Source organism: Clarias gariepinus, chromosome 11 (genome assembly GCF_024256425.1).
Source record: "Clarias gariepinus isolate MV-2021 ecotype Netherlands chromosome 11, CGAR_prim_01v2, whole genome shotgun sequence".
Lineage (NCBI taxonomy): Eukaryota > Metazoa > Chordata > Actinopteri > Siluriformes > Clariidae > Clarias > Clarias gariepinus.
This window is the reverse complement of record NC_071110.1, coordinates 21,180,257-21,200,185: the sequence shown is the minus strand read 5'-3', so window position 1 is coordinate 21,200,185 and position 19,929 is coordinate 21,180,257. Positions and strand designations below refer to the sequence as shown.

General features: G+C 40.6%; 1 protein-coding gene across 2 annotated transcripts in view; it reads left to right on the top strand.

The window, feature by feature from the left end:
* Positions 1–14,754, top strand: part of hip1 (huntingtin interacting protein 1) — a 40,476-nt gene extending 25,722 nt beyond the window's left edge. The window contains exons 9-31 of one of the 2 annotated variants that reach the window (XM_053507123.1): positions 143–200; positions 292–367; positions 494–637; positions 1,707–1,804; positions 2,622–2,694; positions 2,860–3,043; positions 5,244–5,332; positions 5,428–5,544; positions 5,652–5,753; positions 6,416–6,610; positions 7,221–7,368; positions 7,729–7,815; positions 8,091–8,198; positions 8,594–8,730; positions 9,265–9,375; positions 9,471–9,529; positions 9,750–9,843; positions 9,934–10,034; positions 10,133–10,238; positions 10,333–10,456; positions 11,691–11,752; positions 11,827–11,944; positions 12,466–14,754. In XM_053507123.1, the coding sequence (XP_053363098.1) occupies positions 143–200; positions 292–367; positions 494–637; positions 1,707–1,804; positions 2,622–2,694; positions 2,860–3,043; positions 5,244–5,332; positions 5,428–5,544; positions 5,652–5,753; positions 6,416–6,610; positions 7,221–7,368; positions 7,729–7,815; positions 8,091–8,198; positions 8,594–8,730; positions 9,265–9,375; positions 9,471–9,529; positions 9,750–9,843; positions 9,934–10,034; positions 10,133–10,238; positions 10,333–10,456; positions 11,691–11,752; positions 11,827–11,944; positions 12,466–12,476 (2,402 nt within the window). In that variant the 3' untranslated portion in view covers positions 12,477–14,754. The remainder of the gene's footprint in view (positions 1–142; positions 201–291; positions 368–493; positions 638–1,706; positions 1,805–2,621; positions 2,695–2,859; positions 3,044–5,243; positions 5,333–5,427; positions 5,545–5,651; positions 5,754–6,415; positions 6,611–7,220; positions 7,369–7,728; positions 7,816–8,090; positions 8,199–8,593; positions 8,731–9,264; positions 9,376–9,470; positions 9,530–9,749; positions 9,844–9,933; positions 10,035–10,132; positions 10,239–10,332; positions 10,457–11,690; positions 11,753–11,826; positions 11,945–12,465) is intronic. The other variant, XM_053507124.1, reaches the window with a different exon arrangement.
* The last annotated feature ends 5,175 nt before the right edge of the window (positions 14,755–19,929 follow it).

Genomic DNA, 19,929 nt, shown 5'->3' with positions numbered 1-19,929 from the left:
CATTAAGCCCCCTTTTTTCTTATTCCTGTGGAATTCAGTTTAATATTTATTTACCTGCTTTAGGGTTACGTTCTTATAAATAGGCTTTACATGCAAACCATCCGTCTCTGTCTGTTGCATTCTGATTCCTCTTCCTGTTCAGGTCTTCCAGCAGAGACACTGCAGGGGCACAGAGATCGCTTCCATGAGCAGTTTAAAAAGTGAGTCCCTCTCATTCAGAACAAAGCTACACTTCTTTGGCTAACACTTTCATTTAAATGAACTCTCCTACTCTCTCTCACGCCTCTTCAGGCTGAAGAGTCTGTTCTACCGTTCCAGTAACCTGCAGTATTTTAAAAGACTGATTCAGATTCCACAGCTTCCTGAGGTAAGGCCATCTTTAAAATCTAGTAGCAAGGTATTTCATAATCCTCAGACACAGAAGCTGTTTTTGCCCCCTCTGTGAGAACCAACCGGTGACGACTTCTCTTTTTTTGTCTGCGACTCTCTGCAGAATCCACCAAACTTCCTGCGTGCTTCAGCTCTGTCTGAGCACATCAGTCCGGTGGTGGTGATCCCAGCTGAGGCCTCGTCCCCTGAGAGCGAGCACATGGTGGAGACAGATGAACTCGTGGACACGGATATTCCATCCCTGCCGGTACTTTACACTCGCACACACTCATGGGGAAACTAAATTATCAGGCCTAAATTAAGGCCATTTTGGATAGTTTTTCAGGAACTAGATTCCTCATGGAATGAAACTGAATCCCATTAACATTAGACACAAGACAGGAGAAATGCACAAGGTTGGGATTGCAGCCCGTTGCAGCTCACCAAGTGCACACACATTAACATGCTTATTTCCACCTGTGGGCAGTTTATCATGGCACTTTCCTTACCTACATATATTTAGAAAGCGGAAGAAGACCAGAGAGGAAGACACCCGTACAAAAATGGAGAGAACATACAGAAATCTGAGCTCAGGATAAATCCCAGGGCCTTGGAGCTGTGACAGGGCATTACACGTACTGCACCTTGCTGTCTTGTTAGGCACAAAAAAAGGTCAAATCAGGAGCCTTTAGTTGGATCTTTACTGCAGTAATTAATACATTTCAGAAAAAAAAACAATACTTTAAACTAACTGAGGCAGTGAGTAAATCTCGTGTTTTAAACGCCCATTTCAGAAGGCATGTCCTGTGGTTGTGGAAAAGATGTTAATGTGTTTTAAAAGGGTCAAATTATTGACCTGCAACAAGCAAAGAAAACAACTAAGGATATTGCTAAAATTACTGGAATTGGATTAAGAATTGTCCAATGCATTATTAAAACTATAGGAGGATAGTGCTGAACCATCAGCTTCAGGGAAAGAAATGTGGTCAGGCAAAACATGAATGACTGTGAGCAGGGATTACTTAAATGCTTGGTGAAGTTGCATCATAAAACATGGACTGTAAAAATTATAGCAGTGTTTAATAGTGAATGTAGGAACATTTCTAAGTGCACTGTTTGACATAAGCGATTTATTTATTTTTTTCTTTATATATATATATTAGAGAGTAGTTTTTAAGCTTTTTAATTTGCTAGTGATTTGCCCACCCTTAAGTCTTCTAGTGGCAATTGTGCATGTCCCATTTTGGTCCCCATTTTTACACAAAGTCAAGAACAACCGACAGTTATTATGGACTTAATGGAGCTGTGTGTATATCTGTTTGTATCTGTTGATGTAGAGTGAAGTGGAGAGCAGGTTTGATGACCTCTTTGGCACCTCAGCTACCACCGATCCCTTCAACTTTAACAGTCAGAATGGCATGCGCAAGGACGATAAGTAAGACAATATTTCATAGTTTTATTGTTTTAAGGGGGTGGTTACGTCAAACAATTAAAACATAGCACCACATTTTAAGGCTGTTTGCCTTTTTTATTCCAGAATAAATGGATGTAATATAATTTAATGAATGTGCCCCCTTACTTCATGTAACATTTTTTGATATTGAAGTCTTTTATTATTATTATTATTATTATTATTATTATTATATTCTTAAAAAGCATCACTTAAACTGTTTTTCTTTCTCCAGTTGATATATGCAATGATAGCCTCTTTATTAATTGCTTTATCCTGGTAAATAAGATAATGTTACTTACTATTTTCCAAAGATTTTATTAAAAACACAAATAAGCTACAGTTCAGAGGACAAATCTGCAGTGATGACAGCTTTTCTTAAACAAATACAGCTAGTCAAGTTTCAGTGCTGTGTGTAAAATGTGGAACAGCTATTTAGAATCTGTGTAAAATATTTGGTCTAGTAATTGCCAGACACACAAACTAAAAGTTTGATTGTTATAACCTAAAGTATTTTAGAAAAATAATTTCATAAATCTGCTTTCAAATGGTGCCTTACAATAAAAGTTAAAATGCTAAGAATGCATGTGTAATTTTGCCATGGCATTTCTGTTATTGTGGGCTCATAGTTTGGGAATCCCATATTTGGGCTAGAGCCAGGTTATGTCTGTCTCTGGGAAAACCGCCTCCGTGTGTACAGACTGTATCATTGTTTCTCTTCAAATATTCTGAGCGTGGGTCGAATCATGGCTTCATTACAAGCTGCATCTCTGAGTTCTAGTATATTTTTCTATTTCCTCAGAGACAGAATCATCGAGCAGTTGACTGCAGAGCTCCAAGCCCTGAAAGAAGAGTTGGAGTCATTCAGACTTGAGGTTAGCGAAATGCAGAAAGGTAGAAAAGTAATGTGTGGAAAAAGAGTGTGGAACATGTTTAATCACAGAAAAGTCAAAGGACCAAAAAGCAAGAAGGAAGAGAGTTTTTTTGTGTGTCTTTGGAATGCGTTTATGCTCATTATTGCTCTGTTCTGACTACCTTAGAGTGGCTGTCTGTGCCAGGCCCTGCGGGGGCGTGTGAATGAACTAGAGGCGGAGTTAGCCGAGCAGAGCCACCTCAGGCAGCAGGCGCTGAGCGAGAGCGAGTTCCTCAGGGCAGAGCTGGACGACCTACGCAGGGTCAAAGAGGACACGGAGAAGGAGCAGCGGAGCTTGACTGAGTTCGAAAGTAAGACTCTGCTGCTTCATTTTGCAAAGTGACACTCGTGATGCACTCACTGTCTGAGAACGTCAAAAAGTTAATGGTCACTGACCTCTCCATGTGATTCCCCGGAAAAAATAACCCTGTGACCCTGATTGTTGCAGCCCATTGATCAATTGCTAGGAAATTGTAAAGGTATCTTTCATAAAACCGTAAGCCCTAGAACCTACGTGACCAGAAGAAATGACTGACAAGTACTAAAACGTTTTATCTTCTAGCACTTGGCTTTTCCACCATTTTATAATTCACTCTAATATTTTCATGTAGTGTCTTGGCACCACAACATGAGATTTTTTGTTTTCCAAGTTACATAAACTTTCTACGACTGACTCTGATTAGTACAGTATATATTGTGGTATCACTTAAAGCAAACAAGAAAAAAATGCGCTCTTAAACGGACAATGTGTGTGTCTGTCTGGTGACAGTCATTTTTCTACATCAAGCAATGTAACGTTTTGTTTTTATTCTTAGCCTATTAACAGCATGGTTTAAGGCTCTGTGTGAGCTTGTTTGAAGCTTGTGCCTAACAATGCACAGCAGAGCCCATTGTTATTGCCCTGTAAATTGAAAGCAAAGCCATCTACCGAAAGCCTGAGTTGAATTAACTATTGTTATCATGTTAGTGACAGGAATTGAACACAACTGAAAGTGTTCAGTTAGTCAGGCTTTCTCCAGTAAAACATAAGCTTGTGGAATTAGCTAAGTAGTATTCATGATTTAGCTAACGCGTTGTATTTGAAATGTAAAAGACACACAACCTGTTTCCATATATATTAGAATCAGGCTTCACAGTAATCGGGATATAGATTTAGGTTTCTAAGGCGCAGTGAAAACCTTGCTGACCTTGAGAGGAACCAGACCTGAGAAGAGAACCCATTAAACCATCACCCTGACTAACAATGAGAGGTACAATTGTAAATTGTACATTAAACAGCTGTAAAAGAATAAAATTGAGCAGATGTAAGTGTGTTTTACGGGATTATCATATTGTAAAAGGTGTAAGGGCAAGGGAGTGTATGTACTCTCTCAGAAGACAGAGAGAGAGTTGACTATTGGCCATGATGGCTTCTTTTCATAAAGTGGTTTAAAAGGGTGTACATTGTGGTCAGAGTGTAAGCGGGGACTCCAGCATGTCCAGCAATTAAAGCATAACTAAAAAGGACAGGCAGACAAACCATCCTGCCATTCCACCAGCAGAAAACCTGGGTCACATGGCCGAGGGAAGAGCAACCACTTTTACACCAGCGACAGTTTCCCAAAACTCTTTTTGGCCATAAACACACAAAGCTGCACTTTTACCTAAAAGAAGATCCATTTTACAGCTGGGGGGGCTTTACTGTCGCGCTGTAACCTTTAATAACCTAATTGAACTTTGTATTGAAGCAGACAGTAATAACACAAAATTTATGTGGTGTTTAAGTGGCGTTTAATTCAGACCTGCCCTTGTGATTAAATTTCTTATCAACGAGGCCATAAAAGTGATTGACATTTACAGAAGACTTCAAGTACAGTGATGAGACTCTTAGCCGCAGTAAACCATCTAAATGGTGCAAATGTTTCAAAGATGGTCATGTTCCACTGCAGTTAGATGTTCAACATTCAGCAAGTGGATTGCCTGATCCTTGAAAATTGACTGATAACTTGTCGCCAACTTGTGGAATAGACGTGTCTGTCTGTGGGCACCGTCAATTTACACAGTCATTTGCAAACGCCACTTGCACATGGAAGTCACTTGGCTGGGACTTATTGCTTGCTCTAAGCCATTTCCACATATTTGGGCTATTAAAGGAGTTTCTGTGAGGCCAATATGGTTTCATATGGGAATCAGGCAGTCTGACCATGGCTCCAAGTAAACTTTCTGCTTTGATGACATCCAAGCACAATGGGATAAGTGCATTTGTGTATCAAGGGATTCTATAGAGATATAAAAGGAGTTTTTAGTCTTATAACTACTGTGTATTTTGCGTCATTAAAAGTCCTGGTTTGACTTGAACACCCAACGTATTATTTTAGAATGTATTAAAACAAAATGGAATATAGTATGGGTGAAATTGGAGCGATCTGATCAGACTTTCACTTTTAGTAAAGACTGGACTAACTGGACCTGTGTGTGTTAGTCTCTCTCTGTCTCTAATTTTTTTGTGTGTGTGTGTGTGCATTCTTGCAGGAAAAGCCCAGGCGAATGAGCAGCGCTACACAAAGTTAAAGGAGAAGTACACTGAGCTGGTTCAGAACCATGCTGACCTCCTGAGGAAGGTAGGAAGTCATGTTTTATTAAAAAAAATGGACAAATCAGAACATTCAGTATTTTAATGTTCTAGTTATACTGGCTGCTTGTGTTTGTGTTTTAGAATGCAGAAGTGACTCGGCAAATGACGGTCGTTCGGGCAGCCCAGGGTGAGGTGGAGACTGTGAGGAGGGAAATGGAGGAGCGACTGAAGGCAGCTCAGGAGGCAGTCGTCCAAAAGGTTGGACATAGATGCATGTCTGAATACACTCACAGGAACCCAGAATCCCTGCATGTCTGCTAGTATCCTTGCATTCATGTCTCATGGCTCTGTTTGTCTGTGTGTAGGAGAAAACCCAAGCAGAGCAGCTCCAAGTGCTCCAGGCTGACCTAGTTACCAGCAGAACAGAGCTAGAAACCCTCAAAGCCAGCATGGCGTCCTCCCAGAAGGTGGGATCCTGCTCTTCTTTTCACATCCTCTCCATCACTCATTTACGTTTTCTTAAACATGTCATTACGCCTGCTGAAATTTCTGCTGCAAGCTTTTGGGAGCAGTTTAGCTTAGTCATCACAGCATCCTTGTTGTGGCTGTCACTCTAGAAGAGTGAAGCAGTGACAAGTGAGACAGCTGCCACTGAATAATCTGAGAAATGCACGGCAGCTGAATGCTCCTCAAAATGAGCTCCAGGTTCAGATGTAACACTCGCCAATCCATTTTTTGTCACCTTTTAGCTAACCTGTAGCAAACCTCTGGATAATTTGATATTGTGTGTGGAACAAGATTTTCCTTACCTTAGTGCTTTTCAGTAGTCTGGTCTGTAAGGGACAAATAAATTCCCAAGGATCAAGTTATAGCTCAGGTGTATGTGTGTATCATAACAAACAAGTCCGGGATCAAGTGTTCCCACATTTATTTTATAGGATTTACCAGTGTTTCGGAAATACAGAAGGTAATGTTTCATTTAGGACCTTAATTTAAGTTTAAACTTTAACTTTGACTTTAACTTTTAAGTTAACTTAATAGTAAGTTATAGGTTATTATTAATAGTATCCATTGAGGTAAAACATAATCTAGGTTTAAAATGTTTTTTGTTTTTTTCTCTCGTCTTCAGTCAAGTGAGGAGCTCACGCTGCAGCTGGCTGCTCTGGAGACTGAGAAGGCAGGGCTTGTGGAGACTGTGTCACAGAAGGACACGGAGTTGGCAGGCCTGGGGGCAGAATTGGAGCGAGTGCAGAGCAGTCTGACGAGCGAAAGGGAGAGTGGCGTAAAGGCTGCTGAAGCTCTACAGAATCAGCTCAATGAGAAGGTGAAAAACTGGCTATGTGTTGAGCTTTACAATCCTGTGCAAAAGTCTTGATACACCCCTCATTTCTTCTTTTTTTGCTTTAAGAGTCAGACTTTCTTGTATGTTTAATGTAATGAAGTGGGGAATAGTTCTCCAGGTTTTCTGAGCAATGTTTTTGTGACTATTTTTTTTACCTCTCATTTTAAGTCCAGTCCCTGTACCTGGCAAGTTTCAGCTGTTCTTTGTCACACAGTGACCTGTGGCATCGTTAAAGCATTAAAAAGCATTGAGAAACTGGTGCAGATGATGACAGATGATCAGGCCGGTCATTAGTATACTGGTGATGCTGAATGCTGAGTGTTTGGAACAGACGAGAGGGGAAATGAGATTGCTGCTTAGGTTATTTAAACAACCAATTTTTTAACTTTTGTGCTTTAGGCACAATGCAGCCTGTCACAGTAAAACATTTATTCCCATTAATTTAATCCACATCATCATTTAATGTATTGTAATATAAAGAAATGTAGGGTGGCTCAAGTCTTTTGCACAGAGTCCATTTACCATTTTAGTTTTACAGGAAGCATAGATTGGCAAGACGTTTGAGTTTGTCCTTTTCTGACCGTCTGTGTAGGAGAGTCGTGAACAAGCACTGGAGAGTGAGATTGTTTCTGTACGTTGGGCGGCTCTGAGGGCAGCAGTGGAGGAGGCAGAGAGGGTTGTCCAGGACAGTCTGGCCCTGCTGGATGACCCCGCACACTTGAGCTGCAGCAGCTCCGCTGGTTAGCACACAGACCTTGACACAAAATCAAAATATTTGAACCTTGCATTAACATTCATATTATCCTTACTGCTGGCACTTCCTCAAGTGCTTACAGTTATGCTCAGAAATATACAATCTAAAAAACTCTTGTCTAGCAGAGAGAGTGATTGTGTGTGTGTGTGTGTGTGTGTGTGTGTGTGTGTGCGTGACTGAGAGTTGACAGACGGGCGCTTTTTTCTCTCTTGTGTTTATTGGCATGGCAGTATGCAGTTGCAATATTGGGAATGAATCATCGAGAAGAGGAAAAGTGTTAACACATTTAGTTACATCAATGGCTGACTTTCTTTTTTTTAATCCATCTCCTTCTTGCTATATGTAGATTATCTTGTGTTGAGGTGCCAGACTGCCTTAGAGTGTGTGGACAGACTACAGTCCGCCAAAGACAGCTTTGCATCTGACCGCACAGGTGGGTTGTAAACAGTCTCCAGGGAAAATGTTTGACCTGCTGTTTCATGTGGTTGGAAGGTCAAGTTTTAAAGCCTGAACAAAAGTTTATTTTTATTTTTATTTTTTTTACAATGTTTAGAATTAAATAAAGATTAATGTTCAAGTGTACAAATTATACATTTCTGTTTTTGACACACAGCTAGATGACTGATGAATGTATTATTTTTATTAATTGCTCATCTAATTCTGGACAGTGACATCATTTGATCATAATATTCTTGTCTTGTGTGATAGATGTGTCCGAGCTTGTGCGGGCCGTGGCTCAGCTGGCTCACCTGGTCGGTGATACCATTGCACAAGGCAGTGCCACTGCCCACATGGTGTCAGTGGAACAAGCAGACGGTGAGTGGATGCCACAGGGCACCAGCATGCCCTTAAATTACTTGAAGTAATGACATGTGTTATGGAAAAACTAGCAGAAAAACAAAAGCTTCCCACACTCATAACAGTGCATGTATTACACAGTAAACATTAAAACACTTAAAATGGAGCCTGCCCACTGTATTGTATTGTAATGTGACTCATTTTAGAAAGATTTATCATTATTAATTAGAGGTGTCCAGTGCCAAACCTAGCTTTCCCCAACACCATTATGAGTCGTCCCTGATGTAATCTGGGGCATAGGGTGTGTACTAAATACAAACATGTCTGTACTGCTGTCTGTTTGCACTCTGATTTCTCTATCTTTTTCTATTCTTTAATCTTTCCTCTATGTATTTGTGCATGTGTATGAACAGCTTTAACATCCTGCGTGAAGACATGTGGAACCGAAGCTCTGACTCTGATCGCTCAGCTGAAGGAGCAGGACACGCTGGCTACAGCAGGCAGCAGTGGACTCAGAGCAGCTCTGGGCAGTGTGCTGGACACGGCACAGGTAATGCCCGATCTCCCTGCCAAACCCCTCACCAACTGAGCCAAACCAGAGGACATGCTACGTTTTCAAGATGTACAAAAGTGCCATCTCCAATGATCAGAGAATCCAAGATGTGTCATGTAGTTGATCATTTCAGGATCGTTTATTAATGTTTTTCTATTCTGGAAACTTTGCCTGTCATATGGTAGAGTTCTGCTTAATTCAGTGTGGTGTTCTTAAAATTCACCTTACATTCTTACAGTGGAAAGTCACAGGTTATAAAAGTGTGATTTATTTATTTATTCGCCCTCTGCACATTTCTGGGTACACTACTGATCCCATGTATAGCTGTGTCGATTTAAGGCGACTTGGTTAACTTAGAGAAGCTTGGTTTTGAGACAGAGTAGGAATTTCAAGTTAAGAGGCATTTTCTTTTTTTTCTTTTTTTTATCATGGTCGGAACTTTAACAAAACCATGCCGAGACCAAGCTAGTCATAGCCTCTCTCCTCCTGCTTTCTCTTGATTATCTCGTTTCTCCCTGTGTGTGAGAGTAGAAGTTGCGGCCGCGGGGTTTGGAGCTGCAGCAGGGAGAGCTGGGAGATCTGGTGGAGCAGGAGATGGCGGCCACCTCGGCAGCCGTGGAGTCAGCTGTCTCCAGGATAGAGGTGAGCTTTATATCAGTGAAATATTTCAGCTTAATGAAATGCTAAGTAAATAAAAAAATAATAAACTTTCTTTATCTGAATTCACACTTTAACAGGAAATGCTGAACAAGTCCCGAGCAGTCGACTCCGGTGTCAAAATGGAAGTGAATGAAAGGTAAAACACCACCCGGTGACATAAATCAATAATCTAACTAATATTCTAGTGTTTATTCCTGTGTCTTCGCCTCTCTGGGGAAAATCCTTTTTTTTTTTTTTTTTTTTTTTTTTTGGGTGAAGTTGCTTTTACTTGCCAATCTTGGTTGATTTGAAAAACAGTTGACACAAACTGAATCACTTTAGCAGAGAACTGAAACATGTATGGTGACTTCCTGTAGGATTCTGGCCTCCTGCACAGACCTCATGCAGGCTATTAAAGTGCTGGTGCTGGCCTCTAAAGACCTGCAGCGCGATATTGTGGAAGGAGGCAGAGTGAGTGTGGCTTTTTGCTTGATGTAATACTATAACTACAGTATATTAGGGTCTTTGTGCACTTTAAATTAAATTTACTACTCTCTTCAGGGTGCAGCAACAATAAAGGAGTTCTATGCTAAGAACTCGCGCTGGACCGAAGGCCTGATCTCAGCGTCCAAGGCTGTGGGCTGGGGAGCCACTGTGATGGTGTAAGTTTGCTGCAATGTGTGTATGAAGTTGCCCAACAAGCATTTTATTTCATAACTGTCAGGTTTCTAAAAGTGTGTGTGTGTGTGTTTGTGCGCAGTGATGCAGCTGATCTGGTGGTGCAAGGCAAAGGGAAGTTTGAAGAGCTGATGGTGTGCTCACATGAGATAGCAGCTAGTACAGCTCAGCTTGTAGCTGCTTCTAAGGTACAACCTAATTCTGTACATTATTATATGACTGAAATATAGATTTAAAGCAAGGGTATTGATCTCTTTCTCAATCACTGACCCACTCTCACAGGTGAAGGCAGACAAGGATAGTCCCAACCTCGCTCGTTTGCAGCAGGCATCTAAAGGAGTCACTCAGGCAACTGCACGCGTTGTGGCTTCAACCAAGTCTGGGAAATCCCAGATTGAGGAAACTGGTGAGTGTGTGTGGCACTTGTTGACACAGGTGGAGTAAGGTGTTTTTGGTCTCACAAATCCCTTTGCTTCCTTTCCACATTTAATTATACAGAGTCACCGAAGCAAACGAGACATTTGATAATAAAGCTGTGCGATTTAATTATGAACTTTAATACATTTTTTGTTGATCGATCTAAAAATGCCAAAACTAACAAATGGAAATGGTCTAAAATTGTCCACGTACTTAAAACATACTACAGCTTTTGCACAAGATATAAACCCCCTGCATCTTGTGCATATACTCACGCGGTGTTGCTAACAGTTTTCAATTGAAAGAAGTTCAAGTCTGTTTAAACGACTAATGGATGTCGCTAGATTACATTATTTCCTAATTTGCTTATTAAGCGAAAGAGGTGCACAAGAGGCCAACAATTGCAGGCTCAGGCCAGGGGTGGAGTCTGGAGACACATTAGTATACTTAAAACAAATAGCTGCAGAGGTATAAAGCGTCTTATACAAACCATGAAAGAAATAAGCATTTAATCTAAGATTAATTTTGTCCTAAAAGTAAATAAATGGGGAAAAAATAAATTATTATTATTAGTTTTTTTAATAAAACATTTTTTTTAAATTGGATTAAGCAGTTATGTAATACTTAATATAATGACTAGGATAAGAATTACTATTTTAATAAATAAGACTTCTTCCTTTGAGTTTATGGGCTGTTGGTACAATACTGCCACTTGCTGGACTGGAATGTGGAGCAAAAAGAATCGCTTTTTACAGGATATGACACTTGTTACACAGGAGTCTGTAAGATATATAGCTGCTTGAGGCGAATAAGCATTAGTGCTCTTGAATCGAATCATTGAATCGTCTACCTATGAATCAGCTTTTTTTATAATAAACCCGAGGTCACGAAATGCAGCATATCTAGATCTATTAATCACATTTCTTTTAAAACTAACAATCAATGAATTTATTCAAGACTTGCTGCACTTACCAATTTTCCTTCAGCTTTACAGAGCGGTCATAAGTGTGGGACATTTAAAGCTACAGTATACTCCTTATTATTTCTGAGCATTCTTGCTGATTCAAATCCAAGTTAGTGTACAAAACATCATTTCAGGTTGTGCATCTAACCACACTATCTGTTGTCTTTGGTAACGTGTTTATTTGTATTGTTCAAGTTTGAAATCTGAGACTTGTACTTCTGTGTACTGATACGTCTGTGACTTCTCTCTGTCATTTCAGACACGATGGATTTCAGCAGTATGACACTTACACAGATCAAGAGGAAAGAGATGGACTCCCAGGTATCTCTTTGTAAATCTTAACCTGTGTGTGTGTGCGTGAGTGAACACCATGTCTAAGCTTTACTATCCTGCAGGTGCGTGTGTTGGAGTTGGAAACACAGCTTCAGAAAGAGCGCGAGCGTCTCGGTGAGCTGAGGAAGAAGCACTATGAGTTGGCTGGTGTGGCGGAAGGGTGGGGCGAGGAACAGGAGGGTAAGGCCTCAAGAAATTCTCAACATTTGAGTAACAAAGAAAAAAAAGTTGTAGGATTGAGCAGTGATGAAACTTTTTCATGAAGTGCTGGGAATTAACAGTACGAGCAAGTAGATCATGTTTTTATCTGCTAATTGTAAAATAATTGATGTAGACTTCTTAAAATAGCTATTCTAATAGCAAAAAAGTTTTCACATATTTGGTGCATGGATGTTTTTCCCTGTATTTAATTTAAATATGTTTATCAAATAAATATTAATGTAATGTTTGCATATCAGATGAACTGCTCAGATAGTTTATTTGCCTAAACCCAGTTAATGAAAATGTCTTCCTTATTTGTTGCTATGGTAACCACTGCTCAGTTAAACAAGGAGGACTGATGGCGATCAGCTGAAATAATCAAGCTCATGTGAATGTTATGACTACAACCAGCGAATAGTGAAGCGTGCCTAATTAATAGCTTGTGTAACCGAGCATGTAGGCGCATGTTAATGTCTATATTCTTTCCTTTTTCTTCACAGGAACAGGATGAGGCGTGCCCCCCAATGCAGTAGCCCCGACTGGGCTTGTGCCTGCTCTCTGGCACTCGCTTGTTCCTCAGCGTCCCTCCCCCTTCGCTCTTCTTCACTCTATTCAGACCTTTTATCTTTTAATACTGAATGAAAAGCCAAATAAAAAAGGTGCTTTGACTTTACCCCCCTCCTGCTCCTCCGTCTCCTCCTCCTCCCCATGGAGTAAGGACACTTACAGTAGGTGCAAACGAGGAAACAATGTCACCTTAAGAGGAGGATGAAGCCTTAGCAGCAGCAGGAATGTATTTGGAGCACCACCCAGTGGGCAGAGGGAAATATTGCACCATTACTGGCCGGTCAGCTTTTTTTTTTTTTTTTTTTTTAAGATTCATTCCCTGTCCACTACCTCCTTTTAATTTAATTTTTTCAGTCACAATTCCAAGATGACGTGCGTCACGCAGGACGAGCAGGAATTATTGACACTGTGCCGCGAGCTTCCGGATCGGCCGCTTCCCAGGCAGCAGCAGTAGTGTGTGACTTCCACCACCTCTTCCAGAAACTCATTCCTCATGCTGTGAGGACGGACACACATACTCACACACACACACACACACACACACACACACACACAACAAGCTGCTGAGCCATCTCTGAATTTTCCCTTGCCAACCCTTTCCTAGAGTGGCCTTGCTCTGGGCTCTGAGCTCTGATAGAGTGAGTGTCCGGCCCACAAGTGAGGCTTCCCTCCGCACTAACACTAACGACTGTCTGAAAACCGAACTAAACTCAGCTTCTCCTTGTCTTGCTTCCTCGAAATGTATGTGTTTTTAATATTTTTTTTTATTATTATGAGTTTTTTTTTATTCCTCCTGAACAGTAGTTTTTTCTCAGAAGTAGCCTGATTGGGCTTTTAAAATGTTTAGTCCACAGATCACATTTTGCTTATGGGGGATGAGATGAACTCCTTTGTCCAACTGTGTATAAGTGATCTGAGAGCTGTGACATCAGCCACACAAATTTCATGTCCATGGCTGCAAACGAATTGACTGTTTTCATGACGTTCTGCTGCAAAACGAGGCTGTTTGACAGGGCTACCTAGGACTCTTATCCATAACTTCAGTCTCCTCAAGTGACTGTTTTCCTCGGGTGCCCTTAGACAACATTAGTAGCGCCGCTGGTAGCCTCTTTTTTTTTTTTTTTTACTTACGTGTCAACATACCACCGGTCTGTATGTTGACTTCCACTTCCTTTTCCGCCTCCACACACAGGAGCATTAGCACATGCGGGGAGAGACCTCTGTGCCTTCCAAAAGGTCAAAGCTCACATTCCCTCAATAAACCTTTAACGGCTGTAGCCTTTGACAAACGGTAGCCTGGTTTTGGTGATGTCTTACGGAAATACTCTACGGCGTGACGATGTCGGACAACTTCTTGTCGGAGCTTCCAGCACAGTTTCCTCCACATGGAGGACGCTCATAAAGAAAAAGGACACGGTGAACGTTGAAAAAGGAGGCTAATGGTAAAATATAAAGATGTGCTAGCCCCCTCTCGCTAAAGCAATCTAGACCAGATAGCCTTGTAGACCACCACTGTTTTATGAGCACAGCCTACAATTAGGCCCAAAACGAACCTGGCTTCAATATTTAAGTTTCATGTGTTTGTCTGTGATTACCTCATCTCCCTCATGGAGTGACGCAGGTGCTGAGATGTGTGCATGTAACAGAAAGCTATTGTGCTAATACACCATCGTCTGACTGACTGACTGTGTGTATATGCGTGTAAGAATGTGTTTGCTTCAGAAAGCCCCAAAATGTGTTTCTATCGTATGTCTTTAACACCTTCACCATGTCTTGTTGCACTGCTTTTGCTGTTTTTGGAAAGTTGGAACACTGGGTATTTAATTGAACGAGTTTATTGTCACCGCCGCTATTGTCTTCACGTCTCACCCTCTAGTCTTACCAGCCTTCCAACTGCCTCTCACTTTAGCCAGTCAGACAGTATAGGAATCCTTAGTAACAATTTTTTGGACAGTATCTTTGTATGATGTACTAAAACTTGAGTGTGTTTTTCTTTTCTTTTTTTTTTTTCTTTCAATAAATATAGTAATGTGTTAAAGTGATCAGTCGTTTGGCCTTCATCCTCTTTGCCTATTTTTTAAGTTCTTCTTGTTTTATTCCCCTGATCTGTCCTTGCGTTTTTGAAGTCTGGTATTCCTGTAAATTAATTATATCCGAGTGACTATCATTTTGCTGTCTGTGTTCAGTCTCTGTGCATGTCAATGCCCGTTTCCTCTCGTCTCCCAAAGAAACATTTTAAATATAAATTGCTCCTAGGTGTGAAGGAGTGTGTGAATGTTGTTTTACGATGCAGTGGTACTCATCACAATCAGAGATTATGCCCGTGCACCAGTATTCCCAGAATAGACCCTGGATCCCTATATGTGGACAACACTTCCAACCCTCGAAGATATTGGAGATAAAGATGATGTAATGAATTGTTCAGGTATTAAATAATTACTAGGCAATCCTTGGTGGTGTTGAGAAAGGTGTTGCAGTACAGTTGCAGCTTGTTAGGTAGTTGTGGTCCTAGTGCAGTATTAGCTGTGATAGCAAGCAGAGAGGGGTAAAAAGGGCCTTGCAGTGGCAGCTTGGTCCTGATGTTTGGATCATTGATCAAGATTCAAACACAGACTCCTCTTAGAAAGCAATGACAATATCAACTCAACCACACATACTGGAAGCATATGTTTCTGTTTATAAAAAATGTTCATAAGCTGCAGCTTTCTCTTAGTTTTTTTCTTCTGAAGTGTTTTAAGTCACCACCAGGGGGCACCAACAGCTACTTCACGCTGGATAATAATAATAAAAAAAAAAAATAATAATAATAATCTTGCCTTCTACCCAAAAATACTGCACCCTGTAGTGTATTTCATCTGCAACTTAACCTCCTCTAGTGCATTGTTGGATTTCATAAGTGTGTACAAAATGGCACAATTCCATACTATAGTACCTACGGTACAATTTGCTAGTTTATAACAGATATACAATAATGTAACAAAAAAAAAAAATCATGTCCACCTGGTATGATTAGCAAGTAATGATTTTACTTCTTTAATAAATGTCCGCAGTCTTGTTGTGGCGTAGTGGTTAGCTATGTGACCTTGCACCTCCAGGGTCGATGGTTCAATTCCTGTCTCAGGTGTGTGGAGTTTGCATCGTCTCTCTGTGCTTGGTGGGTTCCCTTAAGTGGAGCACTTTTATTTGTATAGCATTTTTAACAATGCACATGGACAGAAAGCAGCTTTCCAGAATTCTGCCTGTAGATTTAGATCCATAACGAGTGAGCCTGTGACAGCAGGACAGGGATGGAAAAACTCCCGAGATGACACGAAAAAGCCTTGAGAGAAACCAGAAACAAGGAAAACCGTGCTCTTCTGGATTATAAATCATTTGACTGGAGAGATGTGAAGACTACCAGTATTGAGTTTGTTCAAAGCAGTGAAGAGGAGTCCTGGGGAAAGTCTAATCTCTAAAAGCTAAGACAAAAGCTGGGTTTAGCAAAATTCCTAATGTAACCTGATTCAGTATTGACTTGGCATATATCCCGAGCACTCAGACCACACTGTATTGACAGTCAGCATAACAAAGGATTTAAGTCCTACTTAGATATGACTCGCGTTGCTTTTTTGCTCCATAAGTCTAATCCTCAGTAGACAACATGAGTACTTCAGTTTTCAGCAGATACACGTCTGTTATGTTTAATATTTCACCCACATCCGACTTTTCTTCTCTTTTTCTTTATATAAATCTTTGGGTCACTCAAAGACCTCTGTATTGTTCACTATGCTGCACTTCTTTACTTTTCAGCATCTGGTTTAAAATTGTAAGCAGGGCTGTGTGAGCTGTGCTGCCTCTTTAAAGCATCACACAACATCTAACATCATCCACAGGAAAACCAGGACTTGCAATGTTTTAAGGTACAGACTTGGTGTGTAAGGGCTACTACAAATTCATTTCTATCCTCTTAAAGAAGATATTTAAAACAAATTGATGTTACCGAGCGCACGGCTATCAGTTGCACTGTTTACACGGGCAGATAAGAGAACAATGCATGCTTTTTCTACTTTTTGCATTTTTGTTTTGTAAAAGATGATGGGAATATTGACTCTGCGAGGTGAGGACTCTGGGAAAGGGAACGTAACATCCAAGGAAAGGATTTAGAAATACAGTGTGAATTTGACTTGACGGACATGTCTAGTTATAGGTGGTCTCCTGGGTCGCAGTGAGACTCAGACATCATGTCTGCAATTGTTAAGCAAAAAGAATAAAAAACATGGTTAAAAAAAGAACACCTTTTGGTAAAAGGTCTTAGACTTGATTGTAGAACAGTACACAAGTGACTACAGAAGAGGCAGCCTCTCTTTTCCACCTATGTTTTGGAATAAATCTTGAATATAGTTAAATTTATCTATAATTTCTTTAGGTTTAAAACAAACCACATATATCAATGTTATGCTTATTTCTAATTATTCTTACTTGCATTTCAAGATTTGATTAGAAATAAGCCTAATAATCTCATAATTGATTTGGGTCTCCATGGATCAGACTTGTTTGTCCAGTGATTCCCATGAACGCTTGGTTGGAGTCAGATTTTGAGAATCTGGAGGTCAGAACAACAACCTTGCTCTCTTTGCCTGCTAAACCCCATATGCGACAGGCTGTGATGTACTGGGTGTTCTGATATATTTCTATTATGGCCAGCATTGGCTATTTTCTGGGATTTGTACTGGATGGGCTGGCCTTGGATTCCCGCAGGCATGAGTGAGCCTTGGGGACCCATGTTCCTGGCCCCAGTTTGTTGGTGTATTGTTATGGCTAATCAGTGTATATTACAACATAATGAAATTTTTTATTTATTTTTTTTTTTTTTCAGCTTGTTGGGATCACAGCACACAGTCAATCATGATACAACTACTTGAGCAAAGAAGGTTAAGAGCCTTGGTCAAGGTGACAGCTTGCTAGTGCTGGGGCCTGAATGTCCACTGTTATGATAAGCAACCCAGAGCTTAAACCATTGAGCTTCCACTGCCCCTTATCCATATTTCTTGTATCCCTACTGCCATGTTTTATCACCTTTAGCAAGTTTATTTATAAAGTTCTTCTGTATGATGCTGTTACCCATCATAAAACCTAATATGCATCGACTGCAGTCTCGTGAAACACTCTTTGTGCTAATGGTTTTGTTTTTCAGCAGACTAGCCTCTTTTCCAGCTAATTTATCCTGCAGTGTAACAATGCACCGGTAGCTCGCTTTGACTATCCATTCTACAGTGCTTTTTCTTTCTGTACGCCAAAGCACAATGGAAACTGATTTATTCATTCATTGTCTATACCGCTTTATCCAGTGTACAGGATCCCAGGGAATATCCTGGATGGAGTACCAAACCATCACGCGCACACACGGCAATTTTGGAACGCCAATTAGCCTAATCCACATGTCTTTGGATTATGGGATGAAACCGGAGTTTCCAGAGGATACCCACAAAGCACAGAACATCATTCAATCTCCATGTACACAGACCAGAGGCAGGAATCGAACCCCAACCCTGCAGGTGCAAGGCAACAACGCCAACCACTTAGCCACTGTGTCACACTAAACTGATTTAGAAACGCCTGAATATGTTTAAACATAATATGTTTGAATCACAGGGTCATGTACTCATATTGATGCCAAAGGTTACTTTTATAGTAACTATAAAGTTTTAAAAACTTTTATAACTGAATAATTACTGTGCTCATTGCTATTTATTACATTAATCTGGACAACTCTTATCATTTTTAAATAGAAGAAATTCAGATCCAGCGAGACGCTTTCTTGGAGCCGGAGCCAGCCAAACTGAGTAAATAGGGAGAAGCATTTCAGTCAGAGAGGTGTCCCATGACCAAAAACCTCCTTTGTAGTCGAATGGGCAGATAGATATGACTCTTCAACAGAAGGACGAAACACAATGGCTCACTTGCCAAATAACACTTCTCAAAGGCCATGAAAAACAAGATTCTATGATCAGATAAAACCAGGAAGGAAGGAACACTTCAGCCTGTAAGCTAAGCACCGCATCTGAAAGAAACCAGGCTTATCATGTGACCAGTTCCATCCCTACACTGAAACACAATGGTGGCACTGTCCTGATGTGGGGATGAATTTCATGGACACTCTTTATGCTCAACTCTCTTCCTCCAACTGATTTAAACTATAACCTTTAATGTTCATTCCAAGATTACTATTCACTATAACGCTTATACTAAACATCCTCTGAACACACTTACTACTGTTTTATTATACTCGTTCACATTATAATGATTTATATCCATCTCAAAACCTAAAAGGTTCATCTCAAGATTAAGTGGTTAGTTATAACTGTTACCTCTGGTTTGCTCATTCAGGATCAGGATCTAGAGCTAGGGTTACAGTAGTTTGAAAGTTCACCTTCTAACAGGACAGTGATTTGTGACACACAGACAGGACTGTGGTTTAGCTTCTGTCCTTGTCCTTGAGTGTCCCAGTCTGACTGAAAACCTCTGGAGGGAGCTGAAAATAGTCGTACACTAAAGCGGTATACCCTGACAAACCTTGAAAAAGTTCTTCGCCGGTCGCCAAGTACAGCTGTTCCAAGCTTGTAGCATCAGACGCTAGAAGACTTAGAGCTGTAATGACTGCTAGGATAAACTGTTTTCATAACAGATTACAAATTCGGATACAATCATCCCAGTGTCTGACTGGCTAGAAATAAAGACTTCCCATCCCTCATCGAACACTGAGAGCCCTCTGCATTCATCTCTCACCCTGTACAAATGGCACGATGAAATGAAGAGCAAATCCATCACCCACGCACCTTCCCACAGACGTCAGACAGACTCACTTCCTGAGCTCTGTGTGTGTGTGTGTGTGTGTGTGTGTGTGTGTGCCGGATAAATACTGAACCCAGACAATGAATAACGCCAATTCTTTCCACACACACACACACACACTCTCCACCTCCGCAACTTGAGAAGATAGAAACCCAGTTGCTAGGAGACTGGATCTGCAGTGCAGCTCAGAGCCCAAGTCATGCGCAGCTGTAAACAGGAAAACGCAGCCCAGAGCCTGAAGAACCTCGCAAAAGTAGAGCACACTGGAGTGGAGCACAGACAGTAGTATTATTATATTCGAAAAAAAAGCTGAAATAAGTCTATAATTACAAATTTGGTAATATTTCCTTATTGAATGCCATACACTGATAGAAATAGATCACACTCAATGTGTTAAAAGGAGTATAAAAACACACAAACACAACGAACAAGGCAATCGACCATGTCTTTTATTTTAATTTAGTTCAGTCTCAACCATTTTTATAAAAGAAACTAAGCTTGAAACATTTTCAAGGAGTTAAAAAAAAAAGTGCCAAATATTGCACACCCATATTAGGGCTCCAGAC